Source organism: Numenius arquata, chromosome 2 (assembly GCF_964106895.1).
Source record: "Numenius arquata chromosome 2, bNumArq3.hap1.1, whole genome shotgun sequence".
NCBI classification, from domain to species: Eukaryota; Metazoa; Chordata; class Aves; order Charadriiformes; family Scolopacidae; genus Numenius; species Numenius arquata.
Window position 1 is genome coordinate 130,686,487 of NC_133577.1, and position 21,453 is coordinate 130,707,939.

At 46.0% G+C, this 21,453-nt stretch overlaps 1 protein-coding gene across 2 annotated transcripts in view; it reads left to right on the top strand.

The window, feature by feature from the left end:
• The window catches only part of LRGUK (leucine rich repeats and guanylate kinase domain containing), a 59,131-nt gene extending 42,196 nt beyond the window's left edge, over window positions 1-16,935 (top strand). Inside the window, exons 18-21 of one of the 2 annotated variants that reach the window (XM_074168645.1) lie at window positions 7,928-8,062; window positions 10,219-10,248; window positions 15,552-15,721; window positions 16,784-16,935. In XM_074168645.1, coding sequence (XP_074024746.1) covers window positions 7,928-8,062; window positions 10,219-10,248; window positions 15,552-15,721; window positions 16,784-16,935 — 487 coding nt within the window. The remainder of the gene's footprint in view (window positions 1-7,927; window positions 8,063-10,218; window positions 10,249-15,551; window positions 15,722-16,783) is intronic. The other variant, XM_074168646.1, reaches the window with a different exon arrangement.
• The last annotated feature ends 4,518 nt before the right edge of the window (window positions 16,936-21,453 follow it).

Sequence of the window (21,453 nt, forward strand, 5' to 3'; positions counted from 1 at the left end):
ATGGGGCCAGTCTTTTTTCAGTGGGCCCAGTGACAGGACAAGAGGTAACAGGCACAAACTGGAACATAAGAAGTTCCATCTAAACATGAGGAGAAGCTTCTTTCCTGTGAGGGTGGCAGAGTCCTGGAAGAGGCTGCCCAGAGAGGTGGTGGAGTCTCCTTTCCTGGAGACGTTCCAAACCTGCCTGGACATGTTCCTGTGCAACCTGCTCTGGGTGAACCTGCTTTGGCAGGGGCTTGGAGCAGATGATCTCCAGAGGTCCTTTCCAACCCCTACCATTCTGTGATTTTTGTAATCCTGGAATGTAGCAATTAGATAGCAGAGAACCCGGTAGGTCACATAGTCCAGTCCAGCAGCAAGGGTATGGTTGTTCTGTTGAGCATGTGTGTTCATATAGAATTGAATCAGGTCTTAAATACCCATAAGAGAGGAGCTTTCACCTTGGAAAAGCTCACCTGGGGCTTTGATGGATCTTTCTTTCAATATGTAATGATGGACCTGAGTCATGAGGAGATTAAAAGGTTATTGTGTGTCATCTTAGCTGTGGTAACCGCCTTTGTGCCCGCTTTTAGCCTATAGGAAATGTAAGGTGATGTGGCTTTCTTTAGCTTTTATCAAGGGCTAAGCAAGGAATTTGTACGCAGATTCTGCAACTGAGATGACTCAAGGTAATTCATTATGTCATTATTCGTAGTGACATTAGCAGCAGCACCCATATAATCCTGGGGTAGTTAGACTGTTGTCTTGTTTTATACCTTTCCATGGTTCGTTCTTAAACTATTTAACGTCTTTTCATCTTTCTCTGGAAGTCTATGCTTAGTCAATTCAGTGGGGTTACTATAAAGTCTCTCTAATTTGTTAATTAACTCTCAAAATTGATCAGTCCAGAGTATTTCAAGTGTCCCTACAACTAGTGCTGGCAAAGAAGACACTACAGCCTCACCTGAGGCACCCTAGTTCATTACTTCGGCATATTTTGCTCCAAAATTACACCAATCTTTTCGTTGAGCCATTATTGCATTAGATATCCAGGCTCGACATCTCATCTCATTGTTATGTCCAGATCCGTCTCAGCTTTAGTGTTTCCCAGATTTCTCTCTCCTATGGCATATCCACATTTGAAGTTATTTTCTTTCAAGCTGTATTTTATTTGGAGGTTTTTATTTCTCTTCTTACTCGGCTAGATAAATAGGATGGGTCATGCCTGTTTAAAATCCAGTTTTAAAAAACTCTCACCGTCTATTCTTGCTTTAATCTCATCAGCTTTGTTCTGATGAATTTTTATTTGGAACATGATAGACCTTTTCCTTATTTTCATTGTCAGCAGCGGCGCATAATGTACTTTGTCCACTTAATCTGCTGTTTATGGAAAAATAAGATTTCTTTCACTGGTAACACATCTGGCCTTATACAGGGTTTCAGCTGATGAATCTTGCTGCCATACCACTCCTGCCTGAGAAATACTGCTCCTCTAGAGGAAAAAAAGAGAAAAGAATATGTCCCCCTGCTTAATTACTCCAATGTAAAGCCTAATTTTTACCCTGAACTTCCAGGGGAGTTTGAATTGACTGAAGGTATGGACTTGGGACTGGGAGAAGCCAACATGCATTTTGTTCACTCTGTTCTACCCCTGGGGAGATGACGTCTTGGAGAAAAGTGGGGCAGAGAGAAGGAAGTTTATTAAAGCAGATTAATTTGGAATTGTATTGGGAAATACAAGAGGAAGGTTCCATGCCTGCCGTGCAGGCTGGAGTCGGTATAGAATGAAACTTTGTTCTGAGGGCCTTGCAGGTAACCTGGAGCAAAATAAGACAAGTACTTTAAAAAGTAGGTGATTGTACTTTAAAAAGTAATTATTATAATTTAAAAAGAACAAATTTGTGAAATGTGCAAGTAATTGATTATGTATGTATTTTATCACATAGAAATACCAGTATCATTAGCTAGAAGTTTCTACAATGTCTTGGTGGCATTGAAGATTGGGGTTTTTTTAGCTGTTTGTGAAACTAGGTTTTAATTGTATGAACTATATAAGTAGCTCCGTTAAAGCTACTTTGAGGATTTGTATCCTGATTTCTGTGGTAGAAAAGAGCCACTTGTGCTGGCATCACGCTGGGAGAGGACCGGGAGCGTAAATAGGTGGCTGTGGAGCAGAAATGGTTGAGGGCAGAGGCAGCTCAGCTTCTTTTAAGCAGCGCTGCCGCAGAGAACGAGAATCCTACTTCAGTCATGAGTGCATCTAAATTCTATGAAGTAGAATTATGTGAATAGAATAATAGAGTAGAAATAATAGAATAATAGAATAGAAATATGTGAGACTGATGCCAAAAATTATATGTGCAAAAAAGTTTTTAATTTCTTGTGTATCTGTAAATACTGAAAGATTCTTTAATGCTTAACCTCATCGTTACACATTTTAATCCAAACTGAAATATATTGCTTAATTTTCCCGAGTATGTGTTAGAAAATTTTAAAAGTGGTGTCACACAAGAATCTAACCTATTTTATTTATTGCAGCCCCGCAGGGTTATCGACATAAATTTTGATTCTTATATCCAAATTACTGAAAACCTGGCCTCTCTATTTCTTGCCTGTGGCTGCGTGCAGGTGTAATTAAAGTCATTTTGATGTCTCGTTGCCTAATATAATGTACGGGCAACATTCAGTGGTTTGCTCTGAATAATTTCTCTAGTTGTCTGTGTGTTTGAGGGTCATAAATAAGGGGTTGGGTTGAAGTCTGATTCAGATCAGGCCTTTAGCTAGTGATTAACTTCTTGATTTCGTCTAAAAGTTGCTGAAAGAACTGGAGTAAGCAAGAGCAGACATCCTCCTCCTCATCTTCCTCCTCTTCCTCCTCCCCCCCTATACTCTGCCCTGGTGAGGCCACGTCTGGAGTGCTGGGTCCAGTTTTGGGCTCCCCAGTTCAAGAAGGACAGGGAACTGCTGGAGAAGGTACACCAAAGGGCTGCAAAAATCACAGAATCGCAGAATATTTTTGGTTGGATGGGACCTTTGAGATCATCGAGTCCAACCAACAAAAAAACCAAAAAAACCAAAAAAAACCCACCAAAACCAAACAAAAAAAAAACCCCAAAAATCCCAGAACACCAAACACCAAAACCAAACCAAAACAAACGCCCACAACCACACCCCACCCCACCCACAAGCAGACACAAACCAACACTCTTGGGCACTAGAGCATGCCCTGAAGTGCCATGTCTACACGTTTCTTAAATACCTCCAGGGATGGTGACTCCACAACCTCCCTGGGCAGGCTGTTCCAGGGCCTGACCACTCTCTCAGTAAAGTAATTCTTCCTCATATCTAATCTAAACCTCCCCTGCCCCAACTTCAGACCATTTCCTCTGGTCCTGTCATTATTCCCTTGGGAGAAGAGGCCAACACCCACCTCTCTACAACCTCCTTTCAGGGAGTTGTAGAGGGCAATGAGGTCCCCTCTCAGCCTCCTCTTCTCTAAACTAAACATGCCCAGTTCCCTCAGCCTCTCCTCATAGGACTTGTTCTCCAGACCCCTCACCAGCTTGGTGGCTCTCCTCTGGACACGCTCCAGCAGCTCAATGTCCTTCCTGTAGTGAGGGGCCCAGAACTGAACACAGCACTCGAGGTGAGGCCTCACCAGTGCCCAGTACAGAGGCACCATCACTGCCCTACTCCTGCTGGCCACGCGATTCCTGATACAGGCCAGGATGCCGTTGGCCTTCTTGGCCACCTGGGCACACTGCAGGCTCATGTTCAGCCAGCTGTCCACCAACACCCCCAGGTCCTTTTCTGCTGGGCAGCTTTCCAGTCACTCTTCCCCAAGCCTGTAGCGTTGCCTGGGGTTGTTGTGACCGAAATGCAGGACCTGGCACTTGGCCTTGTTGGACCTCATCCCATTGGCCTTGGCCCATTGATCCAACCTGTCCAGGTCCCTCTGTAGAGCCTGCCGACCCTCAAGCAGATCAACACTCCCACCTAGTTTGGTGTCATCTGCAAACTTACTGAGGGTGCACTCAATCCCCTTATCCAGATCATCAATAAAGATATTAAACAAGACTGGCCCCAAGACTGAGCCCTGAGGGTCACCACTGGTGACCGGCCGCCAACTGGATTTCACCCCATTAATCACAACTCTCTGGGCATGGCCATCCAGCCAGTTTTTTACCCAGTGAAGTGTACACTTGTCTATGCCATGATTCGCCGGCTTCGCCAGGAGAACGCTGTGGGGGACGGTGTCAAAGGCCTTACCAAAGTCCAGGTAGACAACATCCACAGCCTTCCCCGCATCGAGAAGGCGGGTCATATGGTATAGAAAGAGATCAAGTTGGTTAAGCAGGACCTCCCTTTCATAAACCCATGCTGGCTGGCCCTGATCCCTCGGCTGCCCTGCACTTGCTGTGAGAGCTCACTCAGGATGATCCTCTCCATGATCTTTCCCGGTACTGAGGTCAGACTGACAGGCCTATAGTTTCCCGGATCATCCTTCCAGCCCTTCTTGTAGATGGGCGTCACATTGGCCACCCTCCAGTCATCTGATACCTCTCCTGTTGACCAGGATTGTTGATAGATGATGGAGAGAGGCTTGGTGAGCTCTCCCGCCAGCTCCCTGAGTACCCTTGGGTGAATCTCATCCGGCCCCATGGACTTATGCATGTCCAGGTGCATAAGCAAATCATTAACTACTTCCTCCTGGATTACGGGCGGGTTGTTCTGCTCTCCATCCTTATCTTCCAGCCCAGGAGGTTGTACACCCTGGGGGTAGCTGGTCCGACTATTGAAGACAGAGGCAAAGAAGGCATTAAGTATCTCAGCCTTCTCCTCGTCCTTGGTCGCAGTGTTTCCCCCCGCATCCAGTAAAGGATGAGATTCTCCCTGACTCTCTTTTTGTTGACGTATTTATAAAAACTTTTTTTGTTGTCCCTTATATTAATGGCCAGGTTGAGTTCCAGCTGGGCTTTTGCCTTCCTAATTTTTTCTCTCTATAACCTAACAAGATCTCTGTACTCTTCCTGAGTTGCTTGTCCCTCCTTCCAAAGGTGGTAAACCTTGCTTTTTTCCCTAAATGATTAGTAGCCTTTTTTCCCTAAATGATTAGTAGCCTTTTTTCCCTAAATGATTAGTAGTAGCCTAGAACATCTCTCTGATGAGAAAAGGCTGAGGGACTTGGGTCTTTTTAGTCTGGAGAAGAGAAGACTGAGGGTAGGGATCTGATCAACGCCTATAAATACTTGAAGGATGGATGTCAAGAGGATGGGGCCAGTCTTTTTTTCAGTGGTGCCCAGTGACAGGACAAGAGGTAACAGGCACAAACTGGAACATAGGAAGTTCCATCTAAACATGAGGAGGAACTTCTTTATTGTGAGGGTGGCAGAGCCCTGGAACAGGCTTCCCAGAGAGGTGGTGGAGTCTCCTTCTCTGGAGACATTCAAAACCTGCCTGGACATGTTCCTGTGCAACCTGCTCTGGGTGACCCTGCTCTGGCAGGGGATTGGACAAGATGATCTCCAGAGGTCCCTTCCAACCCCAGATCATTCTGTGATTCTGTGAGAGAGGAATTTATAACATGCAATCTTGCTTTTCTGTGTTGGAAGAAAATCCTATACTTTAAAATATGAGAAGAAACTTCTTTCCGGTGAGGGTGCCAGAGCCCTGGAACAGGCTGCCCAGGGAGGTTGTGGAGTCCCCTTCTTTGGAGATTTTCAAGACCCGCCTGGATGCCGTCCTGAGTAACATGCTCTGACATGCTCTGGGCAATCCTGCTTCGGCAGGGGAGTTGGACTAGATGATCTGTATGGTCCCTTCCAACTCTAAAAATTCAGTGAAAAATTCAGTGAAAATTTACAGTTTCCCTGGAGGTCCTTGCCAGAACTGGGTAGAGAGAAGGTCCATTGTCTACTTGTGGTTGAGACTCTTTCTTCAGGTTGGATTTGCTTGCTGAGGTTGCATACGTGTCTTGCAGACCCTCTTGTCTAGTCAACCTCAAACTTGAGTGTAATTTTGCTTTTCAGTTTGATTTCTATGACCCTCTTAATGACAAAACTAGGACATTGTTCTGAACTACACGGCTATGCCTTTTCACAGGGTGCTAGTTAACTTCTCCAGCCTGTTTTCCTTTTTTTTTTTTTTTTTTGAGCTGAGGCATCCTGGTGCAATTTGAATTACACTCTGAGCCTGAACACCTATAATGAGAGTACAAAACTGGAGAGGCAACGTAAAAAAGACATTTAGTGCGGAGACAGAAGGTGAAAAAACATCCCTATAACACCTTTAAATGTGCATATTTTTTTTTGCTGTCGGGTGTGTGGTTTTAAGTTTATTTATTAACTGAGCTGTAGCTTCTGAAGTGGGTCGTGGGTTCTGAATCCAAACCTTTGCTGCAGGAAGTAGAGTTCATTCTCCTGTGGTGACCTGGTCCTTAGAGGGTGACCTGGACTCCTGCGTTCAGCTTTCTGCTTTGGCTCTTATGACCTCTGTTCTCAGGCTGTGTATTTCTGTGTCACATATTAAACAGAGATCTTTGCTGAGAGATTTTCTTTTATTATTATTATTATTATTATTATTATTATTATTATTATTATATTTCCATGATGTGGATTTAGAAGAAATGGCTTCTGAGAACGCTCAGCTCTGGGGGCCGTTAATGGAATCAGGCCCTTTCTCCCATGTAATTGGTTCAGATTTTGATCTGAGCCGATAACGAACAAACACCACTACCAGCTGGAGGCTGTTTGACAGCAAAACAATAACAGCTTGAGGCCTTACACTAGGGAAGCTTTATTTATAGGTATTAATAATAAGAAGAAACTAAAGAAAGGAAAATTTAAAGATGAGGAGTAGGAAAACTTTGCTTGCAATGCACAGTGTCTTGGGCTGGGGACTGATTTCGGAGAAGGAGCGGGGAAAGCCTCATCGCTGAAGCACCAGAAGCACCCAGCAGGGAACAGTCCTGCTCTGGCAAGGTGACGAGCTGTGAAAAGACAGTTTGAGGTACAGGGGGTAGATGTATGGAATCTTCCAAGACTTATAAATAAGTTCAGGATTTCATGAAGGACCTCTCATGTTTGGCAGTCTTCAGTGCTGCTGCTCTTTGGTTTTGACTCTGGGGTTCTAGTCTATAAATAAAGTGATGTCGGTACTGCAATTATTGGGAATGATATTTTTTAGATGTTATGAGTGGCAGTGAAGATAAAACTTCTCACCTTGTGAGTTAGTTAAAAGGAGTGTGATCAGCATAGAGAAGAGAAGGCTCCAGAGAGAGCTTATTGCCCCTTCCAGTATCTGAAGGGGCCTACAAGAAAGCCAGAGAGGGACTTTTTACAAGGCAGGGGAGCGATAGAATGAGGGGTGGTGGCTTCAAACTAGAAAAGCCTAGATTTAGGTTGGATCTCAGGAAGAAGTTTTTCACTATGAGAGTGGTGAGACACTGGCCAAGGTTGCCCAGAGAAGCTGGGGCTGCCCCATCCCTGGAGGGGTTCAAGGCCAGGTTGGACGGGACTTTGAGCAACCTGGTCTGGTGGGAGGTGTCCCTGCCCATGGCAGGGGGTTGGAACTCGATGATTTTTAAGGTGCCTTCCAACCCATGAGTGTATGATTAATCTCACCTGATTTTGGGTGTCTTTAATAAAAATGTCTCTATCTAACAAGTTGCCCTACAGTGCTTTGTCTCATGGAGATTGACTCATCCAACCTGCTTTAGATCTCCACTTATGATTCAGTATATTCATACTGTAGCTGGGACTGTTTCTTTCCATTGCCTGGATAAATCCTGGATTATTACCCCCAACTGCTTATTGCTGCTTCTCTCCCACTGGAGATAATGGTCTCCAACATCTGAACAGGTTTTGTGAACTCACTAAGCACTAATAATGCTGTCACAGGATATAAATGAACATAACAAGCACTTCACTTTCTTTTTCTATCATTTCAGGGACCTGGCAGTCTGTCCTGCACCAGGCAGCTCCGGTCAACAATTATTGGAACCAACAACACAAGTTTCTCTGCTCTCAGATGGAAGAAACATCACCCAAGACCAGAGCTTCCCCCTGACTAACCCAGGGAGCCGGTGAGTTCAGTTTCTGAGATTGCAGCTTGTTGCTGGATGGAATGAAGGTTAATGCTGCAATGTGCAAAATCTAAAACCATTTCCCAAGCTGACGCAGATGTCTCATCTGCTACATCAACAGCCTTGTTAAACATGTGTCGCTGCAGCATAAAACAAAGTCTTGTCATTCGTGGGCATGGTTTCGTTCAGACACCATAGTTCACATTCACAGAAAGGGAATTTCAAGAGCTTTCTATCAAGAGGGTGTTTGAAGGGAAAAAGATGCTGAAAGAAACTTGGTCCAGGTGTAGAAAAACAGAACTTGAGTGATAAATATTGTTTTAGACAAGTTGATCAGATATTGCTATCAGAATTATTTCTCATTCTCTCTTTAGAGAATTACCATAGTTACTGCTGAATATCATTTGGGAGGCTCTGGGTGATATCATGATCTTCAAATCCATATCTCATCCATGATTAACAGCAGATCCCATCAGGATACTGAGCTCTGTAGTACCTTTACCTGCTCTTACTCTCTCAGCCAGAGCTGCTTCATATCCTGTCCAGCATCTCGGCTCGTGAGTGATGAACATCCTCATTTATTTGTACCGCAGCTAAACAGGCTCTGAGATATGGGAGGGAGACAAATCCTAATCTCATTTAAAGCTCGTAGAGAGGTGAGAATAGAAAAAGATTTGAAGAGGCTACATCTTCAGTGTCTTTTAGGTCTTCAGCTATGAAGTGGGCTGTATTTTCCTGACTTGCTCTGCAGGTCCACGTTGCCTTTTACAAGATGACTGTGACTTACTGTAATGGTCTTGTTTCCTAAGTACATCTGAGCTCTGGCTGCCAACAAGCCTGTCTGCTGTTGTGGCGAGTGACATTGCGGCCTTTCTATGCAGTATCCTGGATAAAATATTTTTTTTTCCCCTCTTCTGGCCATCTGTTGTAATCTCTTGCCCAGATGGGATACACAGAAGCAGGCGGATGCCACACAGCGTGACCTAGTGAAGCGTAACGTTCCAGATCCCTCATCCACACTAGGAAATAGGTGTGTGCTCTTCGGAACCTACCACAAAGCTCATCTGAAAGCTGCAGCTGAGAATGGGCTGGTGTCTATGCCGTGTGGCTGTTGGCAAACTTGAATTTAATCCTGGATTCAGTCCCATGTCTGATACCTTGTACACATTCCATACAAACCAAAGCACCTTTCCTGCTATGTTTAAATATAACTTACCGAGTATTTTTCATCTAGGTATATTCACATCTTTTAAAAATCACTGTTAAATAACCTCCTAATAACACATTAGGCAGCTTTTAACATTAAGTCAGACCGATGAGAAACGCTGAGCATCTTTGTACGATTGCAATCCGTTCGCTTTATTCCTCATCTGTTAAGGAGAATTCTTATCTAAACTCGTTGGAAAAAAAAAAAATCTCAGCCTTCCTTTTATATCCTTGAGAGACTGCCAGCTCCCTCTATGCGATGTACTATCTGCCACTGTAATTACAAGTAGTTAATTAGCGTGCTGTAAAAAGGTTGAAGCCGTAGGCCTCTGCAGATTCATTTGTCCTGAGTATTTGTGCCCAGGCGGAGTTTGCTGAAGGGGAACAGAGCGAGAATATGAAAAAAAAAAAACGAGTGCATAATAGGTTGCTGAAGGATTATGCATCATCTGTCCTTACCAGGAAGAGGCAAGACCTATAACTCACACGAGTGTGAAGCTGTGATGAGTTGTAAAGGTTTTTACCCTCCGCATATGGGAATAAATATGTCTTTCCACTCCACCACATTTTGGTGTTTTGACTTCAGCAGTGTTTTCGTTTAGCACTGTTAATAACACAGTGGAAAAACAACTGTGAGGAGAGAAAAAGCAAACTGCTAAATCTGATTCATCTTCTGTGCGTGCCTCGTGGCCTGCAGCAAAAATTGTATAGAGTTATGTTGTCAAAACCTTTTGCAAAGGAAATATGGAAAGTTTGGGGGAAACTTGTTTATAGGCGTGACTGATGGAAATGCTGTTGTGTGGGTGCATTTGAAATATCGGTGAGAAAAATCCCACATTTCTGAAGTATTGTAGTAAAGCCCGTAGTGATTTTGTTTTGAATGTTCAGATGGTTAAATATTGTCTTTTTCTTTCTCTCCAATTTTATGCTTTCAACATTTGGAATGGAAGAAAGAGTAAATTAAAAAAAGCCGTCAAGGGGTAAGCTCATGAATGTGTTGACCTCGAGACACAGCCGATGAAGGAAATTCTGTTTTCCAAGATCAGGGGCTGCAGATTAGTCTGATATCTCACTAGGCAACATCATGTCCAGGTCCCAAACTTTTTTTGCATTATTTCTCAAATCTGGCTGGTTTTATTTAAGCTTGAGCTGTGGTGGAAATGGCATCATGATTCTTCAGTTCACTAACACTTGTTGGATTCAGGCCCTGCAGTTGTTCTGTTACTTCTGCTTTACAAGTGAAAACAGATGATCCTGATTGCATTTACTCAAGAGTGAAAATTAAAAGTTCTGTTTAGGCGTCTGGACAGACTGGAGAGTTGGGCAGAGAGGAACCTGATGAAATTCAACAAGGGCAAGTGTAGGGTGCTGCACTTGGGGAGGAATAACCCCCTGCACAGGTTGGGGGCTGACCTGCCGGAAAACAGCTCAGAGGAAAAAGACCTGGGAGTCCTGGTGGACAACAGGATGACCATGAGCCAGCAATGTGCCCTTGTGGCCAAGAAGGCCAATGGCATCCAGTGGCGCATCAGAAAATGTGTGACCAGCAGCTCGAGGGAAGTCATCCTGCCCCTCTACTCTGCCCTGGTGAGGCCCCATCTGGAGTGCTGTGTCCAGTTCTGGGCTCCCGAGTTCAAGAAGGACAGGGAACTGCTGGAGAGGGTACAGCAGAGGACTGCAAAGATGATGAGGGGCCTGGAGCATCTCTCTGCTGAGGAAAGACTGAGGGACTTGGGTCTTTTTAGTCTAGAGAAGAGAAGACTCGGGGGGGGATCTCATCAACGCCTATAAATACTTCAAGGGAGGGTATCAGGAGGATGGGGCCGGTCTTTTTTCAGTGGTGCCCAGTGACAGGACAAGAGGTAATGGGCACAAACTTGAATATAAGAAGTTCCATCTAAACATGAGGAGGAACTTCTTTCCTGTGAGGGTGGCAGAGCCCTGGAAGAGGCTGCCCAGGGAGGTGGTGGAGTCTCCATCTCTGGAGACATTCAAAAGCCACCTGGACATGTTCCTGTGCGACCTGCTCTGGGTGGACCTTCTTTGGCAGGGGGGTTGGACAAGATGATCTCCAGAGGTCCCTTCTGACCCCATGTCATTCTGTGATTCTGTGATTCTGTCTGCAGTTTTCAGCAGGACAGTTTCTAATGACACCCACAGCTTCTTTTCATTGCTGAGACCATAGCGATGGCCTTCTCCTGGGAAGTAACCTGTGATGACCTGGGCTTTCCTGATTTCATGAAATAAAACACCCTGCCAGTTTCCAGGGATTTTTTGATGTTCTCTGCTGGAGGCTGAACTCTCCCACACATTGAAAGTATGGAATTTTTTTTTGCTTGAAGGTTCCATTTGTTTTCACTCATAGACTTAAACAATTTATCACTGCCTGTGGTGAGTGACGGTCCTTTAGGGCAATGTCTCATACAAGTGTACTTTAAAGGACGGCTACTCACCACAGGCAGTGATAAATTCTTTAGGTCCCTGTCTGCTGTATTTCATTCCTCATTTTTACCAGTAGAGGTGTTAGGAAGGATATTGAAACAATCTGGTTGCAGCAGAACAAGGAGATGAGAAGAGAGGAGGGGCAAAATATAGGGAGTTGGAGAGTAGAAACTTCTTAATCAGTTGCTATACCTTAATTATACTCCGCTCTGATGAGAACCCACCTGCAGTGCTGCCTCCAGCTCTGGAGTCCTCAGCACAGGAAGGACATGGAGCTGTTGGAGCGGGGCCAGAGGAGGCCACCGAGATGCTGGGAGGGCTGGAGCCCCTCTGCTGTGAGGACAGGCTGAGAGAGTTGGAGGGGTTCAGCCTGGAGAAGAGAAGGCTCCGGGGAGATCTTAGAGCCCCTTCCAAAGGGGGCCTACAGGAGAGCTGGGGAGGGACTCTTGATCAGCGAGTGGAGCGATAGGATGAGGGGGAGCAGTTTTAAACTGAGAAGGGAGATCTGGATTAGATACTAGGAAGAAAATCTTTGCTGTGAGGGTGGTGAGACCCTGGCCCAGGTTGCCCAGAGAAGCTGTGGCTGCCCCATCCCTGGAGGGGTTTAAGGCCAGGCTGGATGGGGCTTTGAGCAACCTGGTCTGGTGGTCAGTGTCCCTGCCCAGGGCAGGGGGATTGGAATGAGATGATCTTTAAGGTGCCTTCCATCTCTAATCATTCTATGATTATTTGCAAGTCTGAGAGTGGAGTCAGAACCTCACCTACCATTGACAGGAACTGTCTCGAATATTTAATTGCACATCCCCATTCCTGCCAAACACAATCAAATGAAAAATATCCGTCCGTTGAAATAGGATGACATCATGTGCAATGATCTACGCTGGGTTTGGTAGTCCAGTGCAACCATAATCTAAACAGAATCTATAGCAGTCCAGTGCTTTACTCCTCGACTCATTACTAACATATTTTGCATTTAGTGCCCAGAGAATCCATTTATCTCATTACTCCATGGGGTAATGCTGGGGGGGGTTAAGCTTCCTATTTTTCATTTCTGTTCCATTTAGCTGACTGGGAAATTTTACTAGAGGGAACACACGCCTGCTTTGACTGTAATAGTTCTCTTTTCTGTGCTGAGGCAGTCAGGGAAGGACTAAAACTAGGTTATCCCAACTCATTTACAGGTCACCTGGCAAAAGCACAAAGGAGAGGTAAGTTCTCAGCTCCTCTGCCCCACCTCTCCCAAATGCCTTGGACATCTAGATGGCAGAGGCCTCATAAGCTCTAGTTTTCCCACTTATTTTTGAGGGCTGTGCCGCAATCCAGCGCGACCTGAACAGGCTGGAGAGCTGGGCAGAGAAGAACCTAATGAGGTTCAACAAGGGCAAGTGTAGGGTCCTGCACCTGGGGAGGAAGAACCCCAGGCACCAGTATAGGTTAGGGATGGATCTTCTGGAAAGTGCTACTGAGGAGAAGGATCTGGGAGTCCTGGTGGACAGCAAACTTTCCATGAGCCAGCAATGTGCCCTGGTCGCCAAGAGGGCCAATGGGATCCTGGGCTGCGTAGGGAAGAGTGTGGCCAGTAGGTCGAGGGAGGTCATTCTCCCCCTCTACTCTGCACTGGTGAGGCCACAACTGGAATACTGCGTCCAGTTCTGGGCTCCCCAGTTCAAGAGAGACAGGGAACTACTGGAGAGAGTCCAGCGTAGGGCAACAAAGATGATTAAGGGATTGGAGCATCCCCTGATGAGGAAAGGCTGAGAGAGCTGGGACTCTTTAGCCTGGAGAAGAGAAGGCTGAGGGGAGACCTTATCTGTGTTTATAAGTATCTAAAGGGTGGGTTGAAGGAGGAGGGAGCCGGACTCTTTTCAGTGGTTCCCAGCGACAGGACGAGGGGCAACAGGCACAAGCTGGAACATGGGAAGTTCCATTTAAATATGAGGAAGAACTTCTTCCCGGTGAGGGTGCCAGAGCCCTGGAACAGGCTGCCCAGGGAGGGTGTGGAGTCCCCTTCTCTGGAGATCTTCAAGCCCTGCCTGGATGCAGCCCTGAGTGATGTGCTCTGGGCAACCCTGCTTTAGCAGGGAGGTGGGACCAGATGATCTCTAGAGGTCCCTTCCAACTCTGACAATTCTGTGATTCCGTGATTTTGATGTTACTCTCATTGAGTAGTTTTACAAGAAACCCTAATTAAATCAAATGTTTCTAATGACACTTGTACAGGCCTGGGTACCTGCCTCCCCTTCACACCCTGCCAAGTGGTACGTAAATTATTTCCCACAGTTTACCTTGTCTTCTGCCCTTTAAGAAAGACACAGCCGGGGAGAAAGACAATGAAGATTTTTGGTGAACACCTTAGGATGCTGGATTTTAACGCGGTGCATTCATGTGATTGCAGCTAGAGATCCACAGAGGGTTAATTCTAACTAGGTAATAACTATTTTTAGCCTTTATTTGTAGGCGAATGTGTGACTATGCTCTCTGAAGCAAAAGCAGAAGTAGTCAGCCTTGTAGAAACTGGAGTAGATGCTGTTGAAGAGTCCGAGCTGCTGTTTGTACTGAGCCTGGATTTACTACTCCAAGTAATTTCTTATCCCTGCCACAGTTACGTCTGATGCGTATTACGGGCAGCTAAAATGAGATTACAAGTAGGGTTAAGCACTTGGGGAGAGCGCTCAGTGTTTGATGAGCATCCTTGGATGCAGTGGACCTCAGAGGAGGACACAAGCACTCCATACGTTACAGGATATAATATTCCTTTACCTTGAAGGCAATGGCAAAATTCTCATAGATTTCCACAGTACATGTAATGAGAAGATAATTACCTGTTTCTTACGGGAGCACCGCACTGTTTTGTCTCATTATTCATCATCCCTGCTTCTTATTGTATGGTTTTATTAAAATACCACTGAAATACTTTCTTTCTATTCCCCAGAACACTGTAATCACAGTATTCTCACAAGCTAAAATGCTTCATGCAAGAATTACAGGATGAAATTCTTTTGGCCTGCACCGCAGATAAGGTCAGGGTGGATAATCTGGGAATTTCCTCCCAGATCCATAAATCAGTTTCTCTCCCCTAAACCAGAACAGTCCTTTCTGTATGAGGAGAGAGATTATGAAATGTCTTAAGCATTGCTGTAGATATATATTCCAGTTTTGCATTAAATAGGTAGTTGTTGATCTCTCCATATCAATCAAGGCCTTTACTTTTCTTGACGTAAATTGGTAGTATATAGATGGAAATGGAAAGCCTTTAGCAGAACAAGCTACAACATGGTCCTTATCGTTGTCAGGGTCTCAGACTACTCAGGCTTTGGCTTTGAGTAGATTTTCTGCAAGAGGCGTAACAGGTCAGAGGTGCCTTGGCTACTACTCACTGGTAAATGGCTACTCATGGTCCGTGTTGTCACTTTGGTGCCACAGAAACACTTATTTTCAAGGCAATTCCCATTTTCTTTTACTCACCAAGAGAGAACATCATCTGCAGCCCTGAAACCACAGGCTTGGAAACAAGGAGCTCTGAGTTCTGATCTCAGATCTGAAGCTGTGGCACGAACCTCTTTATTGCGCCTGTCTCTGCGATTGATTAATTAAATCAATCAATGAAAACAGAGAGAGGTCGTAGTTGTGTTTGCTAGCGCTGGAGGTTTCGAGAGAATTGTAATGCATGAAAAAGCTTTGTGTGACTGGGACATACTGGGATTTATTTCTGACTTTTGACTGAGTTGTGTGACTGCAGCATCAGTAATACTGTCAGACTTGGTGCATATCCTTTTTTTTTAATGCTTTTTTTTTTTTTTTAAATGGCTATTTTAAAGCATGAATCATTTCCCTCTCTCAGCTCCAGAGAATCCGGTCCTGCCAGTGGACGATTTCTAATCTCAGCCGGCGCACCCGCTGCCGAAGGTCTGCGCGTTCGGACCCCTCTTCCTCGCGCTCGCCTCACTGGAGAAGCCAAAGCCGAGCGTCACGATCCAAGAGGAGCTGAAAACGGAGTGGATAAATTGAAAGGTTTGAGCCGTATTCCAAAGTACCAGTTTTTCCCAGGCTGTGTGTCTTACTGTAACTATAGTGGCTTTATTTGGGTGACAGGGCAGCTTCTTCATGCTTCTGGGAAGGACACTCTTGTGAGCAGTGACATTACGATGTGGCAGAGTCATCACAGGGTGAACGCAATGTGATATCATAGAATCATAGAATGGTTAGAGTTGGAAGGGACCTTAAAGATCATCGAGTCCGAACCCCCCTGCCACGGGCAGGGACACCTCCACTAGAGCAGGTTGCTCAAAGCCCCGTCCAACCTGGCCTTAAACACTTCCAGGGATGGGGCATCCACAGCTTCCCTGGGCAACCTGTTCCAGTGCTTCACCACCCTCACAGGAAAGAAGTTCTTCCCAATATCTAATCTAAATCTCCCCATTTCCAATTTAAAACCATTACCCCTTGTTCTGTCACTACATCTCCTGACAAAGAGTCCCTCTCCGGCTCTCCTGTAGGCTCCCATCAGATATTGGAAGGCTGCTGTGAGGTCTCCCCGGAGCCTTCTCTTCTCCAGGCTGAACAACCCCAGCTCTCTCAGCCTGTCTTCACAGGGGAGGTGCTCCATCCCTCTGATCATCTTCGTGGCCCTCCGCTGGACCCATTCCAGCAGGTTCATGTCCTTCCTGTGTTGAGGACTCCAAAGCTGGACACAGTATTCCAGGTGGGGTCTCACGAGCGCAGAGTAGAGGGATAGAATCACCTCCCGCGACCTGCTGGCCACGCTTCTCTTGATGCAGCCCAGGATGGGGTTGGCTTTCTGGGCTGCCAGTGCGCACTGCCGGCTCATGTTGAACTTCTCATCCACCAATATAGCAGCTTTCTCTTGATGAACTTAGAGGGAAATTAAAAATAGCGATTGCTGAGGCTTAAGGTTACTCTTCCACATGGATGAGGCAGAGCACTCACTAGACTTCCTGAAGATATTACTCTTCCACACCCTCCAAAACACTGGGTTTTCAGCTTTGTGGTAAATTTTGACTTTTCCTTGAAATAAACACCCTCTTAATGCTCCCTTATTTCTAATTTCTGCAGAGACCAACCTCCCGAGTGACAATCTTCAGAGAAAATACAGCAAATCCAAGACTGGTTCTTCTCACATGCCTCAGCTCCTCAACTGGCCGGGCTCCCACTCCAGACCTGTCCTGCCTCCAATCCCCTCTGGGCGGAAAAGGACCAGCCCTTGACGGCCACTACTAGCCAAGTCTTTGTCATGATTTCACTGAACCTTGCTGTCGAACAGGAACACTGATTTTGATATATTTCTCTTGAACGAAGCAAAGTCTATCAAATATTATTTCTAAATCCATTTCTGATTAACTCTCGTCCCCCAAAAAAGTTATTTATTTGTAACTTTATTAAAAAGTAATTTCTGTATTTCCCAAAGCTGGAAATTATTTCCCCAGACACTCGCAACTGGGAAATGGCATAGAATTTTTTCTAACAGCCACGTGACCGTGTATTCATTTAATTTCTCTTTCCTCCCTCTCCAATATTATAGATTTAATTGATGTGTGGAAGCATCAGGACCTCTGATAATATTGTCGTTATTGTAGTGCTAGTGAATTATTTTGAGGAGGGATTTCGTGAAATGTTCAGAGTTAAGTTGGGAGTGAAAACCAGTTCCAAGTCTTTTTTTTTAATAAAATGTGGGGGTTTTTGAAGGGAGGAGGCATAATTCTTTGATTTGCAAGTGTATTTAAACAACCTAGTAAGGAGGCATCAGAAAAAAATAGTGCAATTATTAAGAACTAGCTGAAGCTTTAAGTCGCGTGTGAAGATTTGTTTTTCTGTATGTGGAGCAGAGCTCTCTGACAAGGAAATAAAACTCTTGAGTTAATGTTTGTCCTGATTAATTATCATTAACAGACAGTGTGGCCCCTTTGCCTGAGCAGCTTCCCCCCCCAGGAGGACTTTGCATGCATGGAAGATATCACACATTGCCACAGTGTGGAGTCATGTCCGTGGAAGAGCTCTGGTTTCCCTCACTGTGCACATTCACGAGGTGGCCGAGGCTTTTCCTTGTTTAAATAGGATGAACCGAAGGAAGCACCCCGGCTCATGGTAAGTACTGGATCCGTTCAGGTAGCCTGACCTTAAATTCCAGTCAAGCCTGTAAAACAACTCAGCTTTTTATGAAGTCGTTTCCTTTCTGTAGAGCAGCTGGTTGTATCCTCGAGCTGAAGAACAACAGCTCTTCCGAGGCACCAGGGTTTTTTTATCATTGATTTTGGCAGAACAAAAAGCAAGGCTGCTCGGTGGCCTGGGTTGAGAGGGAGTTCAGAGCCGAAGCCGCAGTTTCAGCCTTAGAGGGGTTTTTTGCCGAAGCGGTTCAGCGAAGCGGGTACCCGACAGCCCCTGAATGACTTCCTCACCTCCACGGTTCCTTCAGCAAACCCCACGGGGCTCTTCACGGCCGCTTTGCCTCTATCAATGACCTTTGCAGAAGGGGGTCTGGCTGTGGGGTCGGTTGACATGGACGCTGCTCACTGTATCAGGTTTTTGCTGCTTTACAGGTGACAGTAGTTTTGCCAGGGTTGTGGTTAACGAATAAGTACCAGGTACCTCGTGGTTCATACACAGCAGGGCCATAGGTGATCACACCTCTCGCTTCAATTGTGGCCAAGACCACCAATGGTCTCCTGGGACACATTAAAAAGAGTGTGGCCAGCAGATGGAAGGAGGTCATCCTCCTTCTCTGCTCTGCCCTGGTGAGGCCACATCTGGAGTACTGGGGCCAGTTCTGGGCTCCCCAGTTCAAGAAGGACAGGGAAATGCTGGAGAGGGTACAGCAAAGGACTACGAAGATGCTCAGGGGACTGGAACATCTCTCTGATGAGGAAAGGCTGAGAGACCTGGGGCTGTTCAGCCTGGAGAAGAGAAGCCTGAGAAGGGATCTCATCGATGCTGAGCAATATCTAAGGGTGGGTGTCAAGAAGATGGGGCCAGACTCTTCTCAGTGGTGCCCGGTGGCAGGACAAGGGGCAACGGGCACAAACTTGGAACATGGGAAATTCCATCTGAACGTGAGGAAGAACTTCTTTCCTTTGAGGGTGGCAGAGCCCTGGAACAGGCTGCCCAGAGAGGTGGTAGAGTCTCCTTCTCTGGAGACATTCAAAACCCACCTGGACACGTTCCTGTGGGACCTGCTCTGGGTGACCCTGCTCTGGCAGGGGGTTGGACTATGTGACCTCCAGAGGTCCCTTCCAACCCCTGTCATTCTGTGATTCTGTGATTAAATTGGGAAAGTGGTACACACTCCGTGCAGATAAATCCATTTTCTCCTGGACACTAACGCAGGAACCCACATACCCAGACTCTCTGGAAAATAAATTCAACCCAATCTCTCCGCTTTTCCCTTGGAGCGGTTACTCCCTTCCGTGTAAACCAGAACAAAAGGTGATAACTTATCCCTGAATTCTGCTGGATTTCCTCTGCTTGAAGCCTGCAGTCCTGCAAAAGCCTGGTACACCCTCAAAGTGATTGAAACTCCTCGTATTTACAGGAACGGTCTTAAATCACAGAATCACCTAGGTTGGAAGGGACCTTTTAAGATCATCTAGTCCAACCGATTAAACAAACAAAAAAAAACAAAAAACAAACAAACAAACAAAAAAAAACCAAAAAAAAACCACCAACCACCAAACCCAACAAAAAAACCAAACAAAAAAACACACACAAAACACCACCCAACACTAATCCATATCCCTGAGCACCATGTCAACTCCTCTCTTGAATACCTCCAGGGATGGTGCCTCAACCACTTTCCTGGGCAGCCCATTCCAATGTCTGACAACCCTTTCAGTAAAGAAATATTTCCTAATATCTAACCTGAACCTCCCCTGGCGTAACTTGAGGCCATTGCCTCTTGTCCTATCATCTGTAACTTGGGAGAAGAGACCGACCCCCGCCTCTCTACACCCTCCTTTCAGGTAGTTGTAGAGAGCGATAAGGTCTCCCCTCAGTCTCCTCTTCCCCAGACTGAACAACCCCAGCTCCCTCAGCCTCTCCTCGTAAGACTTATTCTCCAGACCCCTCACCAGCTTCGTTGCCCTTCTCTGGACCTGCTCCAGCACCTCAATGTCCTTCTTGTGGTAGGGGGCCCAAAACTGGACACAGTACTCGAGGTGGGGTCTCACCAGTACCCAGTACAGGGGGACAATCACTTCTCGGGTCCTACTCACCACGCTATTCCTGATACAGGCCAGGATGCTGTTGGCCTTTTTGGCCACCTGGGCACACTGCTGGCTCATGTTCAGCCGACAGTCGACCAAATGTTAAGCTTTTCAGTGTGGGAACTGTATCTCTATTTTGATTATATAGAGCTGAACGTACAGGTGGAGTATAAATACGTTACTCTCATTTCCCGGTTGTAAAAAGAAACCATTTGTGGCTTCCTTGCATTTGTATCAAATAATAATGTTGGAAGAGAATCTTCTCTTTTGCAAGCAGTTCTTGAGCCCTGAGCTTTTAAATAATTCCAGAGGTGGCCCTTCCAGTGGGGTTATGTGTGTGCTCCAGGGGATAAGGACCTTGCGCGGAAGCAGGATTTTAAAAATACCCAGGAGAGGCTGAATTTCACAGAATCCCAGAATGATATGGGGTTGGAAGGGACCTCTGGAGATCGTCTCGTCCAACCCCCTGCCAGAGCAGGTCCACCCAGAGCAGGTCGCACAGGAACGTGTCCAGGCAGGGTTTGGAACGTCTCCAGAGAAGGAGACTCCACCACCTCTCTGGGCAGCCTCTTCCAGGGCTCTGCCACCCTCAAAGGAAAGAAGTTCCTCCTCATGTTTAGGTGGAACTTCTTATGTTCAAGTTTGTGCCCATTTCCTCTTGTCCTGTCCCTGGGCACCACTGGAAAAAGACTGGCCCCATCCTCCTGACACCCACCCCTGAAGTATTTATAGGCATAAATACTTAAAATTTGCTGAACTTCAGTAAAATATTCAGCTTCTTCCCTCCCTCAGCTTTTACACCCACGCACTCCCGTTTCCTCCCTTCCCTCCACCCAATTTACCACGTTCCCAAAAAACCAACTGCCCGATGTCAACCTGAAGCGAGGAACATCTGGCCGAGTTTGAAGGCAAAAATCCTAAACTCCTAGAATGGTTGGGGTTGGAAGGGACCTTAAAGATCATCGAGTTCCCTCGAGAAGTGCCGTTGCGTTGCCGACGTGTAATATTTACATTTTCGTTTAGCAGCTTGCCGAGGCTTTGCCGTTCGTCGCTTTGGGTTTCGAGAGTTTATTTTTAGCTGAAAGTCCAGAACTCGTCACTCGCTGCCCGGGTATTTATAGACCGGCAGATAAAAGCGGGGCTGTTTCGGGGGAACTCTGTTTTTATTGGCAGGAAGCGTGTTTGGATTACAGCAGAGTAACACCTTGAGTTAGTCACAGTCAAACGAGTCTCTCCGAGCCTTGAGTTTTACAGAGGGGAAGTATAACGAGCTGGTTTAATTTCCCTTTTTTTTTTTTTTTTAAATTAAACACTCGGCGTTCAATAAAATCGGTAACTTGCGGCTGCTGCCTTGTGAAAGCGAACGGCTTTCCCGGCCGGAGGAGGTGGCCGCGCGCTGATCACACGTCCCGTGTCACACGTCGGTACATCAAGGCAGAGAAAATTCCACTGATTTGTGTTATCTCATGAGGTTTTTTTCTCCAGGAACCGAATCAGAACCCAGGAATCCTGCGTCTCCGCTCGAACGCC